Raw genomic sequence first — 22208 nt, 5'->3', positions numbered from 1 at the left:
CAAAAGTTCTAGACTCTGGAGCTTAGCAGTGAATAAACATGAAAACCTGAATCATACGTATTACTGTAAAATAATAATAATAATAGGAGAAAGGATGTGATCAAGAGCAGTCAAAAAGGTCTGCGAAGGTTTCGGTGTGACCTGTGCAGGAGCGTTTCAGTACGGGGCTGAAGGGGATTGTTCACCACTCCTCCTGCTGCTGGTGTTGCTCAAATGTAATGTGAAATGAGGGAAGAGAAAATAACTGTATTTTGTCCAAACTGATCAAGTTGTAACAAGGGAACTGTAATTCAGTTAGCGTGGCACTTAGAATATCATCTCTTGATTTCAGGTTTTCAATCCTGTGTGTTATTAGCGCTCCTAACAATGATGAGAGACAAATCTCTGTGCTTTTGGCAAGAACAGAGGAGTTTGCACTGGCATAGTGTGACAGAATTGCCCACATAAAAATTATCCTTGCTAATACAATATAATCATCCTTTAATGAAGTGGTCCTGCAGCTCCCAAAGGATGTATTAGGTGACGACTTTGCTTTCATCCCTCTGAATTACTGGTGTGTTTAGCGTGCCAGTCACACCACCACCTAGGTGTCACCAGTAACCATCGCTGTTCTTCTCCTTTTGGGGCCTGCTGTTCATTTCCTTTCCACCTTTGCAGTGTAAGTCAGGTGAGAAAGAGGAAAACAAGCCACGTGAGCCCACTTATATTTGTATTTGTTGCAAAATCTCTGTGATTTGAAAGATAGGGATTAATATAGGTGACTGGAATAAAGAGACGAAGTAGAGAACGTATCCTCTGAGTGTGTGCAATATTGCAAAAGTACTGCACATGTACACTGATGTCTTTTTGTGTCAGTAGTTCTTTGGAAAAGCTTCTTGTGCCCGTATTTCACCACATACTCTCACCCAGCTTCAACTGCTGTTGGTCAGGAGGGCTTGTGCTGCACTTTCCCTGTCCCTCTGCCTTGCTGGCTGTACAGGGCCTTGTTTACTGGAGTTTGAAACTCTGGCAGGCGTTTTGCTGCAGCTCTATTAAGGATGCTACAGCGTTCCCAAGCGTGGTTGAGGCTGCTGGAAACTGCTGAGCTGGCACTTCCCTACAGACGGTGCTCGCAGCGTGGGCAGGCACACAGGGCCTCCCCCGCCCAGCCCCAAGGCTCACCATTAAATGCCCTTTGGAAATGGTGAAGAGGCTTGAGAAGAGCAGCCTCGACGGAGCCTAACATTTCTTGGCGCACAGCATGGCCGATAACGTCAGGAGCGGGGAGCACTCTCCTGAGAAGCCAGCAGCGAGCTGCTGTCGGCCGGAGCGAAGGAGGTGCTGCCTCTCTGACCCTGCCTGGGCACAGCCACTGAGGTCAGCCCCCCCAAAATGCAGCCTGGTGGGGCAGGAGGTGTCAGGACAGCTCCACAGCCTGGGTCTCCTGCAGGACAGGATTGCCAGGGTCCCACTGTGAGCCCACTGACCAAGCCAGGCAGCTTCCGAGTCCCTTCTTCGTGGGCAGAGGCTGGAGCTGGGGCCTGCACCATCTGGCAGGTGCACCCCGCAGAAAGGAGTATTTCCTGTACGCTGCCGCTGAGTTTGCAGACAAAGCGAAGGGAGGGAGCAGAGGGGAAGTGTACCCACCCCGCGAGTTCAGCCCTAGCGACTCGTAGGTCGCAAGTTCGCAAGTGAGCGAAACCGCTCCTTGCAAAGTGTGCATCCGGGTGAAGTGCTCTGGCTAGTCGTGATATAAGGGCACTCTGTGTAGTGGTGTGGGGTAACTCATAGAAAAAATACACGAACACAATTGAAGTCCAATGTTTTGTGTTTTGTTTTTTTTTTTTTTGTCAGGGAAATGTTATGTACAAGATCTCAGGAAAATCAGTTATTTCATCAGGCTTTACAGGAAGATTAGTAAGTGTCATAAGCTTAAACCAGTCATGCTAAATTCACCTGATTAGGCTTTACCATAAAAATACTGGTAAAATACTCATCCAGGTAATGTTGACAAGTGATTAACTGTAATAGTTTCTGCATCTAAAATGCTTCTTTTGCTCTTCTATCCAGCACAGGCATGAGATTCCAGAGTCCTAAATAGATACACCTTTGCCAGATACCTGATGGCTTTAAAATATTTTAATGGGAATCTGTGCCTTTGAAAGCTCCCAGACTAAACAGCTATGGAGCCCCAAGTGGTCTTGTTTATCCACAGAACAATCTGGGGCTGCCAAACTGAATTCACTGTAAAAATTAGGCAGATTAGTTTCAGAGCTTTCTTGTAACTGCGTGCACGAGCTCATCTCTCCTCCATGTCTTTGCTACATGATTTGGCACAGAAGCCAAGCACTTGCTATGCAGGTATCTGAGAAGTACTCGCACAAATGGCATCTCAGATAATAAAGAGGTGTGGAAAACCATCATCACCAAAATTCCTGAGCTGTTTCCCCTCCGTCAGCCCCAGCTCCCAGCCTGAGGAACACGTTTGTTTGCAGTGCTGGAGTTTGTTCTGTAATAGCCCCCATCTGGGGCTACCTGCCCATCGGGAGGCAAGCTGAGGCTGTCAGGCTCATGCCTCGGGAGCTACTGATCTGGAACTAACAGTGGGCGCTAACAAACCGCAGTCACAGGTCTGTGGCTCTGAATGTTTATGTGCTTCTGCAGTCCGCTTACCTGAATCGTGAGATCTCTGTCTGTACAGAGTTATTTGGCAGTAAATGTGTTCCCTTGCTCTTTTCCTTTGGGCTGCTATTGTATAAGCAGAAGGGTATGGAAGCCAAGTTTCTGGGGGACTCAGTGTATAATGGAAACTGTTTCTTTTTGTCTTCAGAAATACGCTTTAACTATACCAAGCTATGCCAAAAGCTGCTGGTGCTGCAGAACCTCTGTGTACCAAATACGGTGGCAAATTTGGGACCTGGCACACAGTTGTCTTGGATCCACGGGTTTTCTCTTCAGACTACCCCATGTCCATGGTAAAAAAAAAAAAAAAAAAAAAAAAAAAGAAAACAGGGCAAGCTCAGATTGCTGAGTGCCATTGCAGCCCCCTCCCTTCTCAGCTCTTGTTCTTTTACTGGAGCAACGAACAAGACCGCGGCTGCAGCTCTGCCGTCCTCCTGCCTCTCTCACCACCTTCAGCCACCACAGGAATTAGGAAGGGGAGGGGATGCTGAGGCTGATGAGACGAGGCTTGTTTAAAAGCTTGTGCTCAGCTCAGGCAGTGCTATGCCTGCATTTTTCCTTATGCTTATTGCTTGTGAGCCCTTTCATTCTTTTGTGCAGTTACAGAGCAAAATGTGGGAATATTACATACTGAATAGACATTACTGGACCAGTCAAGTGTTCACGTGGATCGAGTAAATAGCCTGTCTTCTAAGATCCAAGTGAAATCCTGCTAAAAAAACGTCTCATAAATTTCTTTTTCCCTTGAGTAGTGGTGGTGTTGAAATGGTTCGTTGAGATCTGCATCCTGTCTTAGCCTAGGGTATGCCTGTAGAGGTGTACTTTGGAACATCACTGCCCCAAAAAGAGCTCAAGGACAGTTTGCTCTCTAAAATAACATCATGACATCAGCTTTCCAGTGCATGGTTTGGTATACAGGGGCATTCAGCTTGCTTGCTGGGTTGTGATTCATTCTCTTGGAGCTGAGAGGTGTGTGCTCCACTAATTCCAAAGCACCGTGTATCAAACCCTGCTCTTCTGTGTGTTTTCTTCAAAAGATGTGTGTGTGTGCTGGACCCAGGATGCCTGCTTTTAAAGTACAGGAATTGGAAATGCAATTGCTACCAAATGTATGTGCTTTTCAGAATAGTTTTAAGAGTACTCGTGGTTGTCTTTCAGTGGGGCTGAATTCTGTGTGACCAAGACTTAACTGCCTATAGGATGGATAAGGAGAATTTTCCTTCGAGTTTTCCACATTGATGGATGCATGGTCACATTAACTATGCCAGCATTAAAAAAACAAACAAACAAACAAAAATTTAAAATGTGTAGCCTTAGGAGACATGAGTTGCTACTACACTCACTAGCACTTCGTGCAGTTGGCTTTCTCACTCTGCGTGTCTTGGCAACGCGTTGTGCTGCAAAGCTGGAGAGTGCGAGCTTCCATGCAGAGATCATCCCATTTACATTCTAGTCAGAGGGCCGGGATTCATGACCCTGATTTGGGCTCTCCCTGGTTTCCCAACAGTTCTGCCTCCCCAGACTTCACAGGGACCTCTAGGGCAAGGAGAGGGCCTGGGAACCGAGCAGCCTAACAGTGTGGTACCGAGAAGGAGATCTCCGTGCATGGGTGCAGCACATGGCCCAAGAAGCAGTGCCAGCTGGTGGGGATTTCGATGCAGATGTTTGGACTGCCATGGGTGATTGCAGCCACGGCACGTGGGCCGGCTCTGATGTAACACGTGGCAAGAGCAGAAAGGGCACGTAGGGTGCAAGGGGTCAAATATGCCCCAGATCTCAACATCCAGTCAGCAGTTTCATAAATGCTTTAAGCCCTTTTAAACATCTGTCCTCTGGTAAGGGGAATGATCTGTATGAACTGAAGACTTTAAGAACTGGTGTGATTACAAGTTCCCCAACATGCTGTGGTATCTGAACACTCACAGTCCTTGTAATGTTAACAGTGCTTTAAATTTTGCTCCCTGAGCCCGTGCCTAAGTACAGCAGTCCAAGTTGACACCTGGTGTTGGACGAAGACACCCTGCTGCTGCTCAGGCTCCCTCCTGCAAGAGCTCAGGCTGCTGGTGGTGGTCTGGCACAGCACTGCAATGTGCAACTGGGATCACATGCTGTGCAAGGAAAAGAGAAATTCCATTTTACTAACTTTCATGTTTTGTGTTGTAGCCATGAGACGCAAACGACCTGCTGGGATCATCCCAAAATGACTGAGCTCTACCAGTCTTTAGGTAAGACACTTCTACCATTTTTTTTTCCCCAGTCACACAAATTGTTACAATAAAAATTTCCAGCAGTACTGAGACAAAATTATATTGAAGTGAGAGGCTGTGCTTTTATCAAGGTTAAATATTCTTCAAGAGAAAGGCCTAATTATTTCAAACGTGGAGTGGAAGAATTAATATATCAATTAGCATGCTTGGAGTGTACACTGGATTTACTAAGTAATTTGGTTGCATTGTTGCAAACTTCGCAAAAGACTGGGACAGAAATGGAAAAAAAAAAAAGAAGAAGAAATCCTGTATCTTTTCACTGTCTAATCTATTTTACAAAAGGCAGATGAAAAATCAAACCAAGCTGCTGTTAATGCTGGCTTTTGGATGGTAGAAAGCCAATTGAAGCAATTTGCCAAACTGCATTACCACTGCTTTATTTTTAAAGCACTTTCAATACTTGGAACACATGGCAGCTGTCATGATGTCATTTTGAATACCCAAATTGCATGCTTATTATGACTTCAGTGCGCCTCTCTGGTGTTTTTTTGTTGTTGTTGTTGTTTTTTGTTGTTTTGTTGTTGTCTTTTTATTTTTTTTAGCAGCTTTGGATTTTACCAATAGAAAGAAGCACATGTATAAGATATAATAGGTCAATCTATGCTCTAGTATAGGCTGCTTGGCAGACCATTTAATAGCTAACTGTTTGCATTTAATGGTCCTGTTAATAAGTAATGGAGGGTATAATAAAAATTAAGCTATTTCTTTAGAAGTATCAATGAATATGCTGCATTCATAAAGGAGGTTACATTCGTATAGTACACATATATAAACCAGCTTTTAAACAAGCCAGCTTCAGTACTAGGACAGTCAAACCTAACATTCAGTGCAGGCTTATTTACCATGGTGAAATATAGCTTAAATTATCTCCTGCTAAACTCTGCACTGGCATAATTAGACTGTTTTCAGTTGCTAAACTGATCTATTTCAAGCTAACTCAGGGAACTTGCTCTGCAGTAAAGGCATACCCAAGCTATTTTAGAAAAGTGATATGACAAAATCAAATGAAAGTGTGAAGGTTTTTTTCCTTATAGTATTAGCAGCGTGGCAGCAATTTGTTTAAAAATTAACCAGTAGACTGCTCTGTATGTCAAAAAGGGATATAAGATGTATAAATTCAGGCTAACAAAATGCAGAAGCAGGCAAGTGTTGACTTGCCATTTAATTATAACGTATTGCCCTGTTTGCCTCCTTTATATTTCTGCTCTGAAACTGAGTGGTTTGGAGGATTCAGGACAAATAGTAATTGTGCATGCAGACATCTCTTTAATATGGGTGGATCTTCAAACAGTTGCCTGTTAATTGAACCACACTCTGACTCTGCAGCCTGCTTTGATCCAGAGTCGGAGTGGTGTCTCTGATACTGTTGCTGGTCAGACCTGAATCCTCTTGAAACTGCTTTTCTTATGGGATTTCTTTATGGTATTTCAGCTCAAGTACTCTTGAATATTAAGAAGTTAAGAGGTAATTGTATAAGAGGGGAAAAAAGTGTCCTGGTGGGTTCAGGTCAACAGTTCAAAAGATGTGTGACTGTTGAAGTCAGCTTGTATTTAGTTTAACTGAGATTTTATTGCTGTGAATATCACCTGGATGTCAAGAGTTGAAGACATCCTTCCTTCTTCCTGCATAAAGAAGGAACGTGTTTAGGCAGATTTTATTTCTCTTTATTTTTTCTTTTAAAATCCATCTGTTTTCAGGAGAAATGAATGTCCAGAAGGACAGTCCTCTTTCTGGCTAATTTTATTTCTATTTTTTGGGTTGAGAACAAGTCCTTATTAATATAGATGTAACATTAATTTTAGCAAAGGTTGTGTAATAAGTGTTTCTGTTAATAAACTTAGGTGTCTGTACATGTGTACAAAACAGATTAGACAAAGTGATTCTTTGTGCACTGCCACATAGGGTAAAGCTTTGATAACAGTGCTGCTGAATAACCTACCATTTTATTTTATTTTATTTTTGAATTGGGTATATTCATCATTGCCTAACTCTATAAATTGCATAATACAAGCATAACCCGTTTAGTCTTGAATGGAAGCCTTGATGTGTTTTCAGTGCTTTGCTTTGCCTCAGGTCAAAACGGTAATAATGGGATGTTTGAAGTCTTTTCAGACTGTTCAGTAATATTTTATCTGAAAAGATATTATTAAAGTCGATTTTGTATTGCATACTCATTAGATCCTATTATTTTTCCCCACATTAGGATCCAAATTTTGCTTCTCGTTCATATGGAGAAATTTGTAGAGAGCTTAGTATGTATGCAATTTAAAAATCTGGTAGAAAATGTGAATTCTACAATCTAGGTAAATGCAAAAAAAAAAAAAAAAAAAAAGTGAGACCAAGCACATCAATGCTGTCAAAAGTGTTCGTTTCCATTTTCCAACTCCTACACTTTGCCCATAGGGAATAATTGAGCAATGAGATGTAGCACTCTGTACATCCCAGGTACTGACTGATGTGTTGCCTTTCCGTAAATTTGCCATGCTTTAATTGATGCCAGTGCATCATAATTTGCTAGAGGATCCTTGTGTCTAATTTAAAGTCTTAGAATTTACAGATTTTTTTTTAAGTGAATGAGGAAGATGCAAGTGGGCACAAGGTAATGTTTTGCATTTTCCTATGTCTTTGAGCCAAAATAGACTTTTCTGCAAAAGAAGTAATGTTAGTTTTATTCTTCACATATCCACTTCACACACCTACAAATTGCCACAGTACATTTTGCTGAAATAGATGAATTCCAAGTTTCAAACTTACTGTCCTCAGCTTTCTGTCTGAGAGGGTTTGGGTATTTGTAAAAATGAAGCTAAATTACGTGGGGGTGTTATTTGGTACCAATAAAAGAATGTAGGAATGTGCTGTGTACATTACTGTACCCGATCAGGTTCTCAGTCCAAGAACTCCTGTGTCCAGTAGGGACCGTGTCAGAGAAGGCAGAAAGAAATTGCAGGAAAAAAATGTAAAATACCCTTCCCTTTTTATGCTCATTTGCTGAAACAGCACCATTTATAAAAATACTATTAATAAACACAAAATGTTCCATTTTAAATTTGGTATTGTGTACTGGAAATTTTTACCTGGCTGGTCTTTCAATAGAAGCTTAGCAGATTGAAGTGCTTGCTCTGGACTGCGTTTCTTTATTATTTAAACAACATAGCAATTTTATCAGTTTTAATGAAGCATCTATTGCTGACTCAAGTTGGGCAATTTTCACTCTTCATTTAAAGTTATGGGTACTTAAAGTTACATAACGAGCCGTCAATATTAAATGACATAATTGTTGCTTAATGGTCACATCGGAGTGGCAATAGGTAATTGCAGCAATGACCTTAGCTGTATCATTTAATTTATCCACCAGATGTTGTTACAGCTTGCTTAGCTATGTAAATGAAGAACATAGTGAAAAAACAAGTGGTGAAATGGAGAGGTAGTAAAAATCAGTGACATGTGAGTCTCAGGGGTTTGGCTGCCAAGAGTCACCCCCAGTTTGTGTAGCACCGTTATGAACCACTCCCCTGTTGTTCCAACTTCCCTCTGAAAGTCTTCAAAGTACCCAGAACTGCTCTGGCAGCTTTTCTTTCCAAGAGCAGTTGCCCTGCAGCAGATCTGCTTTTGTACACTGTTCTTTTACAGCCCCCTTACAAATTTTCTCATCCTTCATGATGGCTCCAGGGCATCACTGAAATGAGAATTTGCATTATTTTGTTGTCCTGGAAAATTCAAGGACCTTTGAGACCAGGAGAGCAGGAATCAAAGTAGTTTAGGACTGCTTACCTTTTTTTTTTTTTTTTTTTTTTTTTTTCAGTTTGTCTTCTGAGTGTGAGCATTTAATTGCAGACAGCTTAGCTCAGAGTGACAGCGTTTTGCCTTTAAGCTGATAATGTCTCTAACCTTAGCAGTGGTGGTCCAGGAGAACTTGGTCTGTCGTGCCATACTGTTAGTGTCCCCCTCCTCCAGTCTTCCCATGGGATGACAAGATGAGTTTCCTGAGACTCTGTAAACAATAACTGCAATAGCAGGATGCAGTCAGGAGGCATCTGTTTCTCTCTGCTAATTTCCCAAGGTAGGACAAAAGGGTTAAAAAAACCCACCCACATCCTTGCAGACTCCAGTGCACTGCAGCTGGTGACAGCTTTCCATTTAATTTGGGGTGTGGGGGTGGCGGTTCTCCATGGCATGTATGGAAGAAATGTCTCAGCTGCTTAACACAAGGTGAGAAAATGCTGAGAGGCACCACAAAGCCTCCACCAGTTTCGGCAGCAGCCGCTGTGGTGATCTTGTGGCTGGCTGCCCCATACAGCAATGGGAGCTTCAAACTCTGAATGACCGAGGAAGATAAATGTCATTGCCCTTTTTGGTTTGCGTTTCGATGTGTCCTTCTGAAATGCTGCCTGAAGAGGTTAAACTCTTGGCCCCTCCATGCCATAAATTCTATATTTCTATTACAAAACTATTACACTATCTGTTGCTTCTCTTGCTTTTCTGAGATTTTATCCCTTTTCAACTAATTGATTTCCATGCATGTATTAATAAGACATGTGCCTATCTTACACATCATCTGATTTGTGCTGAAATCCAAGGAGATGATACGTGCAAGCTTTTTTTTTTTTTTTTTTTTTTTTAAAAAGTTGCTTATCCACTGATGTCATTGTCAAGGTAACTGTAATTGGCGTAATAAAATTTTTCATTTTGGGAAAATAGGATTGCTTGGGTTCTAACACCCTTGGATAGTCATCGGACATGGAGTATGTCATCTTTCTAAAGGGTATGGCTGCATCCTGTGCAAACGTACACCTAACAGTCAGTACACGTAGCTATGGCAGAGAAGCCTTAATTTGCTGATGAGCTACCAGTGGTAGGGACCATTGTGTTTCAAGGACCTTGCGTCCCTTGGAAACTAAACCATAGGTCTATTAGCACTGAAGGAGGAAATTAGAGAGAGGGCAAAGTAATGTTCTGCTGTAAAACAGCTAGCCATATGGAAATGTTTTGCTCAAGAGCATTACCCTCTTGGTTTGCAAATGGAGATAATTCCTTAATAGTTTTGAAGTTGTTTGCTATTTATTGTAGGATTTTTTGTTAAGACTGATCTCAGCTAGCACATAGGTTGTTGCTGACCTGACTGTAAACTCTGACTATGGCCTGGCCCCATAATGGGGAATAACCTAGGTGTACCTGGGTGTTACACTCTTGGACTTCCAGACTGAAGAAAAGCCATGCCATACTGAAACTAAATTCCCAAGGGCCTCGTCAATTGATCAGGTTATCGGTATGCTGGCACATGCTGTGGTGTTCATCCACTTCTTGGTTTAAATGCAGTCATTAGCACTTTGGTGCCCTGAGTACCTCCCACTTATTAATTAATTTGCAGAGACATTCTTGGCTGTTCTACTCGATAGAGTGGTTATAATACAACACCCCATATCTCTTTGTGGACAGTGGTTAAGCTACATGTCTACATATTTAATATCACTGTTTACCATTATTTATCCTCAAAGCAATGTAGATGATAGCATTAATTATTGTTATAATGAAAGAGTCAATGGCTAGGACTCAGCTAATATTAAGCAATGTTTCTTGATTAATTTCTTTCCTTTATGCATTTGTCTCATTTGCATTTTTAAATTACAGTTCCTACAGAGGTGATATATGGCACTGTAGGGCATCATTAGAAGATTTATATAAGCGTTTGGGGCAGCAGGAATGTATCCAGCGCTCTTATCTACTGGTCAGGGAATCACAGCTACATTGAATTGGTGTGAGATGAAACTTTTTGAAAAGTCAGGGTGCTATTAGTTTGATGAAACATGTGAAGGCTTAGTGGCTGGTGGTGGAATTATGGTTCGTTCAGGATTGTACAGTAAACAGTTTTTAACCTCTGTTAGGTAGGCATTATCAGAGACAACAGTGACATGTAATTCCCCAAATAGCTTATCCTCTGCTAGCACTATATTTATGAACAGCTATTTGAAGAAGTCATACTATGGTAGTGTAATGCTCTCAGGTTTTGAGATATATTGATGTAGGTTCATATCTTTTTGCTTGCAAAGAAGTGAGAGTTTAAAAACAAAAAAGCCAAACAAAACAAAACCGGGGGGGGGGGGGGGGCGGGGAACACAAAAAATGTAAATCTCATTAAATGAAGATGAGGGTTTGATGAGGCTGGCCAGATGAGGATTTGACCTAATGAGGTCTAGTTGTTAACTTGACAAATTTTGCTCTTGTGATGATAGTTATCACCTGAAGCATACAAGCTGCTCGTTTCAGTTTGATGGGATCCAGGCAGTGGAAAAAATAGTGTCCATAAAATCATGTGAAATGACTGTGTTTTGTCCTTGTCAATTAAAAAGTGATTAGAATAATATTCACAATACTATAAACAAGCGACCTCTCTAAACTAAAAGACAAGGTAGTTTCCACGTAGAAAGGAATTCTAAAATGCCTTCTGATTACATTGTGTGTGTGTGAGACACGTTTTATCAACTACCTTTGGGAGGAGAGAGTCTGGCCTGTCCCAGAGCTTTTAAATGCTCAGCCAGATGAGCCTGTGTTAGAGGACAGGGCATTGTCAAATGAAACATCCCAGTCATTCAGCACTAACAGCAGCTGGAGCAGCTGTGCAGTGAATATTCTTTTAAAGAACGGCCATGGAAAGCAGTTCAGTTATAACACATTACCTAAAACCAATCGTCTGGGTCATAGATGCAGGCTGCTGAAGAAACAAATACACCTCCACACTGGGCACTACTTCTCTTGTTAAAAATGGCCTTTTTTTTTCTTTTTTTTTTTTAACTTATTGCCCTTTTTTTTTATTGCTTTTAGCCATAAAAGTCACCTTATTTCATGCAATAAAGGGTCAAGAATATGAGGATCTGGTTTTGCTATTAAAACAATTATGATATTGCAATGTATAATATAGAATTTAGCATGGAATAATAATAATTAAAAAAAAAAGTCTACAACATCTAATTTGTTGATACAGTGTCAGTAGTCAGTGGGACAATCCAGCAGGTGGTTCAAATTTTTGATGCAAATCATGGATCACTTCTCAAATGAGTGATTTTTACCTGATTAGCCACTGTCATAAGGACCTGCTAGATGTAATTATTGCTGTTTCTACAATACCGTAGAAAGGCAGCATTGAAAAATCTGTTTATGTCTTAGCTCTTTTGAGGAAAAGCATAGCCCTTACATTCTGAGATTACTCACAACATGCAGAATTATGCAGGAGAGGTTAATTAGACGGGATTAATTGGCTTTAATTGTCTGATTGTCTTTCAGCAATAGTTCTGATTTAAGTTCTTCCTACCAAAAGACTGGAGTCCTTTTCATTAAAGCTGCATGTGTAAGGAGCATTAGTTTTTGTTGAATAATTTGTAGGCATCTGATGGACACAGAGGAGATCAGTCTTCTAGATAACCTTCTCCTCACCACATTAGTTGCTGTGAAGGAGCGTGTCGTGTCTGTAATGAAAAGAAGAAAGCTGCGAAAGGAGATTTCCGAATTTCCAAGGCTCATTTATACCTTAGCATTTCAAAATCTTTCACAGTGACGGTGAGAGAGAGAGGGCTGTGGTAGAAGCTGAGAAAGATCATGGAGAGATCTTCCTGTTGTGTTGGTGGGCATTGCTTATTGCTGCTAAGGTATCAGCGCCTGCCCTTTTCTTACAGGTCTTTTGTAGTATAATCCTCAAACTTCTCCCCTGGAAGCATTTCTACTCCTTAAACAGAGAACTGAGTGGCATGAGAACTACTCTTTCCTCCTGGTTGTACTACAAATGTCACCAAATACAGCGCTGCCATGTTTTTCTCAGTCTGTTCATTTCTAGGGGGCAGGTGGTCTTTTCCAATACAGAACATAATTAGATTATGCTCTTGAGCATCTACATTTTCCGATCAAAGCATGGAAGTTACCTTCTGAGCAGTGAGGAGTAGGGCTGGGGTTGGAGTATCACCAAAACAACCCAAAAGTCTCATACACTCCAAGGACTTTTCAGACCTCTTATCACCTCATTTGGATGAGGGGCTGTGCACTCCTTCTAGGAGTGGGAAGAAAGGCTGGAGAAGTGCATGCTTGGTGTACTTCATTTTCTCCTACCTTCTTAGAGGTGGAAAATGCTCTGTGGAATCAACAATCAGTGGGTCCTGAGTCTGTAGTGGTCTATTTGGGAGTGAAGAAAGCAACAGATAATTTCCCTTGGGAGCCAGGAAAGGAAAAAAAAAAAAAAAAAAAGGAAAGGATGAGCTAGTAGTGTTTTTATAAACTGTTGGAAGTTTGTTGCTGCTTGTGCCACATTCCTCCCTCCTTCACATATTCCCAGCAGTAATGCCTGGCTTGCAGCCAAGCAGTGCCGTATGCTGCCTTACTCCAGTTTTCCTCCATTGCTGTTACCAGTGACGTTACCACTAATGTTAGCAAGCAGAGTTACCAAGCCTCGTTACCTGACAGTCTTATGTTGTACAGCTCACTTAAATGGAGTCATACACCAGCAAGGGGAGCATTTGGGGCCCAATTAGAAGAGAGCTGGGCTTCCCCTTGCTGCTCCGTGGAGCAGTGCATTCTTCTCACCAGTAGCTTAGGGGTAGGAAAGTCTTGAACACATCCAGGGAAGGTACATCTACAGCTTTGCTGGGCACCCTGTTCCTGTGCCTCGCCACTCTCAGAGTAGATAATTTCTTCCTTATATCTAATCTAAATCTCCCCTCTTTTAGTTTAAAACCATTCCTTCTTGTCCTATCACTCCACTCCCTGGCAAAGAGTCCCTCCCCAGCTTTCCTGTAGGCTCCCTTTAGGTACTGGAAGGCTGCTATAAGGTAACCCCAGGGCCTTCTCTTCTTCAGGCTGAACAGCCCCAGCTCTCTCAGCCTGTCTTCATAGGAGAGGGGCTCCCGCACCTTGGTACTCTTCGTGGCCCTCCTCTGGACCCGTTCTATAACAGGTCCACATCCTTGTGCTCGGGGCCCCATACCAATGTGTGCAAATATCTGAAGGGATGGTACAAAGAAGAGGGAGCCAGGCTCTTTCCAGCGGTGCCCAGTGCCAAGACAAGAGGCAGCAGGCACAGAGGCAGCCTCCTGGGCTCCAGTTTGAGCACCAGGCAGCACTTCTGTGCTTTGTGGGTGAGGAGCACTGGCACAGGCTGCCCAGAGAGCTGTGGGGTCTCCTCCTTGGAGATCTTCAAAAGCTGCCTGGGCATGGCCCTGGGCAGCCTGCGCCGGGTGGTACCTCCAGAGCTCCCTGCCAGCCTCAGCCATTCTACAATTCTGTGGGCATTTGCTGTGTTGCCCTCTCCATAGAACAGTCTTCCCTCATTGTAGTCCAAGTCAGAATTTAAATTCCTGTCGTGTAGTTATAAAATGCTATTACACTTGTCTTTCAGGAGCCATAAAACCTCTTATTATTGTCTTTTTTTTTTTTTTGTGTGTGTGTGATTTAAAATAGTTAGAATGTGATACTTTTGCTGAAATGGAAGAAGAGGCAGATGAAAGGTACAGACACAACCTGGCTGAAAGTGAGGTCAGGAAAGGCATCTAAAGGAGTCCCAAATATAAAATAAAATGAAAGTACTAAAATCTGAGGCAAAGATGTGACATGGAATGACAGTGACATAGCAAATGACTGCCTTCACCTGATCAGCTAGCCATCCATTAGGAGTGTGGTAGTGGTAGCATAACGAGGACGGGAGGTGGGCAGTTGACAAAAACAAGGTGTTGGGCTAGTGCTGATAAAAGGTGGGAGCAGAGGCATGCTATGGCTGCCCAGCCTCAGCATATAGAGCAAAGAGCTAACGTTGCTCCTGCTTTCCCAAAACCTAAGGTGAGGGCTCCGAAATTAGCTCTCAACATTGCTTGTTGGTCATTTACAGCAGGTGCTTCGTGACAGAAGGGTTGATAAGAAATTCAGCATGTTACGTGTACAGGAAAATAGATGTAAAACAGCACTTTGATGATTAAGTGTTTTCATGATTTGTACTTTCTGCCTTGATTAAGGCCTGAAATATGTGTACATATTTACTAATGCTTCTTTAAAATGTAAATAATAAATAGAGAAGCTTTTTCAGAATATGCAGTTGAAATTCAGGGAAAACTTCTTCGTGTTCTGAAATGCTAGCCATAACCTAGCATATATAAGCCTCGAATCCAATTAATTTTGACCGATCTTATGTTTAACAAGTAATATTGCTACTACTTGGGATATTATTTGTTTGTTTGTTTTTCAGAATGCAAGTGTAGCCTTACAACAAGGTACAAAATGTAACTGAAGTCACGGTGTGTTTGCAAGGGACTGCTTTATTAATTTCTCCTGAAGACAAATTAAGTTGCTTTATTTCAATTGCGCACTCTATTCCACACCACATTAATGCTTGTGGACCTGTCAGGATAATTGTGAGAGAGCGAGCTGGCAGGAACAATGCCCAAGAGAACTGCCCATTAAAAAGGTGTATGGGGCTGTTCAAAGCAAAAGAAATTATATACAAAGCTGAAAGTTTCCCTTCTGCTGTAAGACGTGTTTTAGAAACACTTCACATCTTTATTAAGGTATTCAAAACTACTGAATTATCAGACCTCAAATTACTCATTCAGAACAGCTTAATTAAAATTTATGTAATTGAGGCTATATTCCCTCTGCTACCTATACCCATACAGCATTGTAAATGATGCCTGGATAGTTATACCGAAGCTGCCACATCACGAACACCTTTACAGTACCTCAGTGCATCCTCCTGCAAGGAACCATTCTGTATTTGCCCTGTTTTCAGTAATAGTCTGTCTCTCCAGTCTGAGAGGCAGCTTATTGATTGGGCTAAATGGACCTCTGCTGGGAGCCAATATCATGTTTTTTTTCTCTTTCTTTTTGTATTTACAGAGGTATTAACATTTTCCAAACGCCATCCCATTCTTAACCCCTTAGGCTTGGCAGGTTTCACTATTAGTATTAAACTAAACGCATCCGGCAACATTGCTGGGAATAGGAGCCAGCAGAGCCCGTGTTGGTGTGAGCAAAGCTGCAGCACTGTAAAGTGCCAGCACACAACCCAGAGCAAGGAGGTGCCGGGGGGGTAGCAGTGCCCCGTGGGTATGTGTGGGACTGGTGTGGCAAGGAGGGTGCCCCAGCTGCAGTCTAATTCCCTCAGCATCCCTGTGAGGGGGTGGTAGTGCCCTTTGGGAAATGGCATCGGCTCATTTAGTTGCCCCCAGAAGAGCAGCCAGCCCCTTTTCTCTTTGCTGAAGTTAGCAGCTTGCCCCTGTGCACAGTTTAGGTGTGTGTCAGCCTGCTCCCATAAACGTTTAGAAGCCCTTTGCCAGGATGTCGTGCTCGCTTCTGTGCCTTGGGTTTGCTTCTGAGTAACACAAGCAGTGGTGTACCTGCAGTGTGGTGCTGGTGTGCCAGCCTGGCTGTAAATGAGCTGGCTGATACACCTGCAGGAGCTCCAGCCACCACCGTAGCTTTGACCTCACGCCCAGTAAATCTGTATATTCTTCTGGTAAATAAATGGGTTTGCCCACGGCCGCTCGCAGCAAAGCCAGTGTCAGGATCAGAGCAAGCACATCATCTGCAGTCTGGTTTCGCACAGGCAGGCAGAAGGCAAAGGTGCAAATCCAGTTTCCTGGTCGTACAAAGTCCAAGACAAGTTTTGCTTGAAACCCCTCCTTTGTTTCTAGTTCTGTCCACAGCCTGCTTCTCAAACTGCCGAGCAGGGCCGTGTCCTGCAGGGGAGGTAGCCATAAGGCAGTGCTGAGCTATGCTCGCGCAGCCCTGACCGAGCCTCCCCCGTGCCGAGTGGGTTGGTTATCTGCTCAGCATGCTGCTGGCTGGGGATGTGGCTGCCTTTTCTCTGCAGTGTCCTGACAACCCATGGCTAAACTGTTCCCTCTACACTGGGGACTCCTGCAAGTGATCTGGTTTGGTGACCTGCAGGAGAAGGCCGCAGTGAAACTGGCCCTAGGCTGCTCCTGTTCCTTGCCCTTCTCCCATGGCCTCTGGGCTCCCTGCAGTTTGCAAGGTGCTCTGGAGGCTCGGCTGGCTCCCTGCTGGCACCCTGCACCTTGCAGAGCGTGCTGCTGTCTGCTCAGGTGGGGGAGCACAAAAGAGGCATTATTTTTTAGAGTCTCAGCAGTAGCTGATAGTTGCCTGCGTTGCCCAGGAGCTCTGTGCATCTGGCTGCTGGCAAGCAACCTGGCTGGGCACCTCAGGCAGGGAGGGAGGAGATCCAAATCCTTATCCCTTGCAGTGCCGACCCTGTGAAAGGCTGCGGTGTTTTCAGACAATGCTGCTGCAGTGGGTGGTGGTGTCCTTTCAAGTGCTCTTAAGTTCAGAACCTTTGAAAGAAAGGAAGTAACGCTTTAGGACTTGCTGGGTTTCTTTTGAATGATTGATTGCCAAGGTTTGAGTGCTTTTGCTCAGTGAAGTATGGTTTCTAACACACCATTTTTCCCTCTGTCCTTTGAACCACTGATCGCAATGTTTGAGTTCAACTGAGCATCCTCATCGTGAGTCTGGTTATGTCTAAGGTGTAAAGCTAATCGTTTTTTTTTCTGGTGTTTTCCCCCCACAGCGGACCTGAACAACGTCAGGTTCTCGGCATACAGAACTGCCATGAAGCTCCGCAGGCTGCAGAAAGCCCTCTGCTGTAAGTACTTGCCCTGGTCGTGTGGGCTGCCAGGAAGATTTTATTACCAAGCCATGAGCTGATTTGCAGCTTCAGAAGTAGAAAAACACCTCCTCCACCCCCAAAATGCTGCTGGGTGCATGGAAACCTCTCATCTGAGGGACCTCCTGCTGCCGCTGCTTTGCACCTTCCTGACAAGGCAGAAGTGCTGGGCAGCCTGCAGGTCTCTTGGTTAGGAGACAAAACAGCGGATCAGGAACAAAATGAACATTCCCTGCATATTTCTCATCTTTACGCTCTTTGACCAGCTCTTTTCTCTATGTGCATTACTGAAGCTACATCCAATGCCAGCCACAGTTTTGCAGCTCAACAACATGCAAGCAGGATTGTCCTGTATTAAGAACAGTGAAAGCTCAGATGACAAACTGTGCCAGAGCTGGAATAGCTGATAGTTTGTTAGGTTGACTCCTGAACCCTGGGGGTTGCTGCGTTTAAATGAGATCATCACAATAAGCATTTAGCTTCATTTCACCCCAGCTTTTGGCTATGTTCAAAAGTCTCTAGTCACTCCTACAGTAGCGATGCGCATGGTCTGACATGGCAGTTCTCACAGCTGGTGTATGGTTTGCTGCCTGTCACTTCACTTACATCTCCGCTTAAGCTTGTTGTAACCTGATAGCTAAATCATTTGCTCATCATTTTCTTAGTAGGCCAATAAGTTACCAAAGCAAACAGTTTATTAAGCGGTACAATTTGGAGTTTTATTAAAATATTTTAATGTTTGCTATTTGGTGTTTAATTACAGGGTTAAATTTCTGACACAGTTGCAGTGTCTCAACTGTTAATTTATCTCAAGTTTAGATTTGTGCTCACATGCTTTCTGGAACTGTGTCAAACCTCAGTTTTTTTGAGCATGTTTACTTTTAGGCTTATAAGGATGGGTGAATTCCACTAATGAACAGACTTAATCTCTGGATTTATAAAAAATAAAATAAAAAAATAAACACTAGGTGAAAATTCTTGTAACACAATGAAAAAGTTCAGCATGGATGTAATAACAAAGATTGAATTTTGACAGCTGATGATCAGAAATACAAACATGTTTTTGTGACAGTCATTATGAAAAGGCAATATAAAGAAACTTGAATGATACACAGTGAAAAGTATTTGTAATCCACGCAGCACTGAAGTAATGAACTAAAACTTTTGTGTAACTGGCAAGCTTCTGTGGTTGAAAGTACAAAACTTTGCATCCTGTTTTATCTGTAATTAGCTTGATTCTGCCACTGAATAATTCTTCACTCATCATGGGCTTTCCAGTGGGGAATTGTAATTATGCACTGAAGTCTGTTCATCTTTCAAGGTTATACCTAGGTAGATTTTCTGAGAATGGATGTTTTCAGAAACATGCAGTGGCGCTTACACTGAATACTTTAGCACATTCTTCACACTTGTATCTAAGGAGAAGTATTTAAGGAATTTGGTTAACAGTCTTTGTTCTTGCAAATATTTTTGCTTGGAGACACCATCCTTGTGTTTGTATATTCTGTGATTTAAGTGTCACTTGTGAACTCAGTTTAATTAGATAAAAAAACTATTTACAAAATTCTTTTTCTGCAATTTGGCACTGGTAGAAATAGACCAGTGTTGTGATTCAGGGCTCCTACATGTAGCCCCAAAATCCCTGAATTTTTCCTGCAGTAGGTGCTTCTTTCAGCTCTCAATTTTTATTTCGGATTTAAAAATGCAGGAGTTTAAAAGCTTTATGTATATGTATTCTTTTTTGCAAACTGTGTAAAAAGCAGAACAATGTTACCTTCTGAGGAGTGTTTTCAGATTCTGAAGATGGGAACGCAATAGAAGTCCCTGGATGTGGAAGTGCAGCCTATCTCAGTGGCAAGAATAGAAACACTTAAACATGAACTATACTTAGATTTTTGTTGAAAAATAACTTCTCAGTTTGTAAATCAACCCAATGAACATTAGGATGCTAGGACTTTAAACCTGAAGGATAATAATAGGAAATGGTAATCCTTAACAAATAAACGTTTGTGTATTGTGTAACGTTAGGAGAATCTAGTGTGTAGCTCTATTGTCCCAGCCTGTGAAATTATTGTAGGCATGCCAGGTGTAACTATTACACCGTTTTTTTTAAATGTGTGATTTCCTTTGATAATCACATCAAAGCATGTTGACTTTCTGGCTTTGCTACTTTTAAAAGATCTGATCTTTAAGTGCAAACCACATCTGAACAGATGTGAAGTGAATAAAATGTGATGTGTTCCCAAACCTTTCTTGGAGGTGCCGCAAAAGAAAATATTCAAGAACTTCCTTTATATATATATATATGCAGGTTAGATTAAATATATATATATATTTTAACGTATCAGCCAACTCCATGAGGTTACAGAGGAGATGATTTTGCATCCTGGGAACACCATTAACACTTTTTATCGCCAGCCATATGTTGAATTTTGCCTAAGTTCGCTATATGACCTCCACAGTAAACATTCTGCCTGTTAACTTGTCTCTCCTGGCCTTCAGCTGGTTAGTCCTTCAAGGTCCTTTTTCATACTTTTCTTGTATTCTGTCCACAGGTTGGCCTAGTTATAGGCATTATTAAACTTACTCTCTTACCTTAGAGGACAAGTAAATTTTTATATACATAACTTGGATTTCAAAATAAGCTAGGGGCTACAGTTCACACAAATTTTGTAGTGCGTTTCAGAATTTTAAATAGAAAAGAACAGAAGAGTGACAACCTGAGAAACATGCAAAGCGTGAAGTGGTATGGTTTATTGTAATTAAAGCCTTGCAAATCACTGAATGTCCATGAATATGCAACTCTTCAATATGTGTTTGGACTTGCCTTTTGAAAGGCTGTCATTCATGGGACTGGCATATTTGCTTTCAGGAAAGAACTACACAATTCCTGATTCTGGAGAAGCCCCCAACATGTTACTTTAAATGCGGTGGGGAAGAGCCAAAAGAAACTTAACTCTGGTGAAGGCCAGAACAAATCTTCCCATGAAAAGAAGTCCCCTAAAGCAGAGCTTGGTGGCAAACACTTCTTGCTCGTTTTAAGATGGACGTGTATCATTACCTTCAAGATAGGACAGGAGTCTGATGAAGAGCAGGGTGAAGGGCTTTTCAGAAGTTGCTGCTTATTAGCAGGAAAAGCTTTCACAAAATGGAATGACCCATGTTTAGCAGTTGCTGCATGTATAATTAAGCTGCCACCCGGGTGCCTGAGGGGTTCATTTAATTACCATTGATTCATAGTCTCAAAGGAACTGAGAGTTCAGCCTAAAGCTCTGCATTAAAGGTGTTGTGGAAGCATTGCTATATTTCCAATTTGGCTAATAAATTACTATAAGAAGACTAACTTGCTATGACTCTTAGCAATGGGTCTGATAAATATGCTTTTGCAGAATTGTAACACTGACCTTAGAATAGCTATATTTTATATGCTAGTAAGTTAAACATAATGTTGCAAAATATTTTCCTTTAGTAAATATCCACATGATAATATAAAAAAGTAAATTTCTAATAAAGCCCGGCGCAAAACAAACCAACCCAAGTTCAATCTCTTGGTGTAATACTAGGGATCGAATTCCAGGCTTTCCTTCTTTTCTCTGGCACTGGGTACGTGAGGCTCACAGGATGAAATTTTCAGAAGTGCTTAAGGGATTTAGTAGCAGAAGTCCCCACTGATTGCCAGTGAAGTTTATTCTCCTGAAATTCTTTCGGCAGTTACAAAATCCCAGCATACTGTCAGTGCAGCATTATCATGCAGCCCTGTGCAGTTGGAATATTTTTCATCAAAGGGTCAGTTTCATCCTTGGTTGTATTCTGGGATACTCAAATGTGAATTTGGCAAATGTGCCCCTAAACCAGATGAAATTCTAAAAAAAAAATAAATATCTTGTATGGGTTGTTTGTTTTTTTTTGACATTACCAAGAGGTGTTGCTTACCAGCACTCAATAAAACATATTTTTATTCCAATGACAGAAAAACTGGTCTTGCAATTGGGTCAGTTTATTTCCCAGTTCTGTAACAAATTTCCAGAATGGTTTCAGGCAGTTCACTTTAGCCCAAAAATCCACAACCCCAAGTCATGCTGAATTATGCTTCACTTTGTAACTAACCATGGTATGAGAAGGCTTAACAGCATCTAAACTTTCATCTCGCCTTTACTCAGCCCCTGGAAATTCCATGCAAGGATTTACAAAGGGTTATATGGCAGCAGGAAGATCTCATGCCCCAGATAGTCTGATATTTCTGATTTCTTTTGTTTTTGATTCCTGTTTTGCATTTTATGCCATCATCTCATAACTCTCTAATTTGGTGTCCCCCAAAGTGTGATACTGCTGTTGATGCTATTTTTCAGAAAGTAAGAATAATTTTAAGAGCTGATGGGAAATTCTATTTTGCTATGGGCATACAAATTTCAAAATACAGCTGACTTACATTTGAATGAAAATCAAGATTTTAAATGTCTGTGTCAGAAACCTCTGTTGTATGTTGATTGATAAGTTTTAAATTTGTCTCCCTCTGTAATGTCATAGAGGTACTTCTAAATGTAAATGCTCATCAGAATTAAAATACAAATTCCATTAGTAAGTACTGGAACAGGTCTGGAATCTTATTTTCCGTGGTCTTGCCAGAGATA

The 22208-nt window shown here is 41.9% G+C and overlaps 1 protein-coding gene across 15 annotated transcripts in view; it reads left to right on the top strand.

Annotated features, from left to right (window-relative positions):
- DMD (dystrophin) overlaps positions 1–22208 on the top strand; it is a 1246037-nt gene that overhangs the window by 1159417 nt on the left and 64412 nt on the right. For all 15 annotated transcript variants that reach the window (XM_084515490.1, XM_084515483.1, XM_084515486.1 and 12 more), the window contains 2 exons: positions 4825–4886; positions 17482–17556. In XM_084515490.1, the coding sequence (XP_084371616.1) occupies positions 4825–4886; positions 17482–17556 (137 nt within the window). The remainder of the gene's footprint in view (positions 1–4824; positions 4887–17481; positions 17557–22208) is intronic.

This window comes from Aythya ferina (genome assembly GCF_964211825.1).
Source record: "Aythya ferina genome assembly, chromosome: 1".
Lineage (NCBI taxonomy): Eukaryota > Metazoa > Chordata > Aves > Anseriformes > Anatidae > Aythya > Aythya ferina.
Note: the sequence above shows the minus strand (reverse complement) of the source record. Positions and strands in the feature narration are given on the sequence as shown.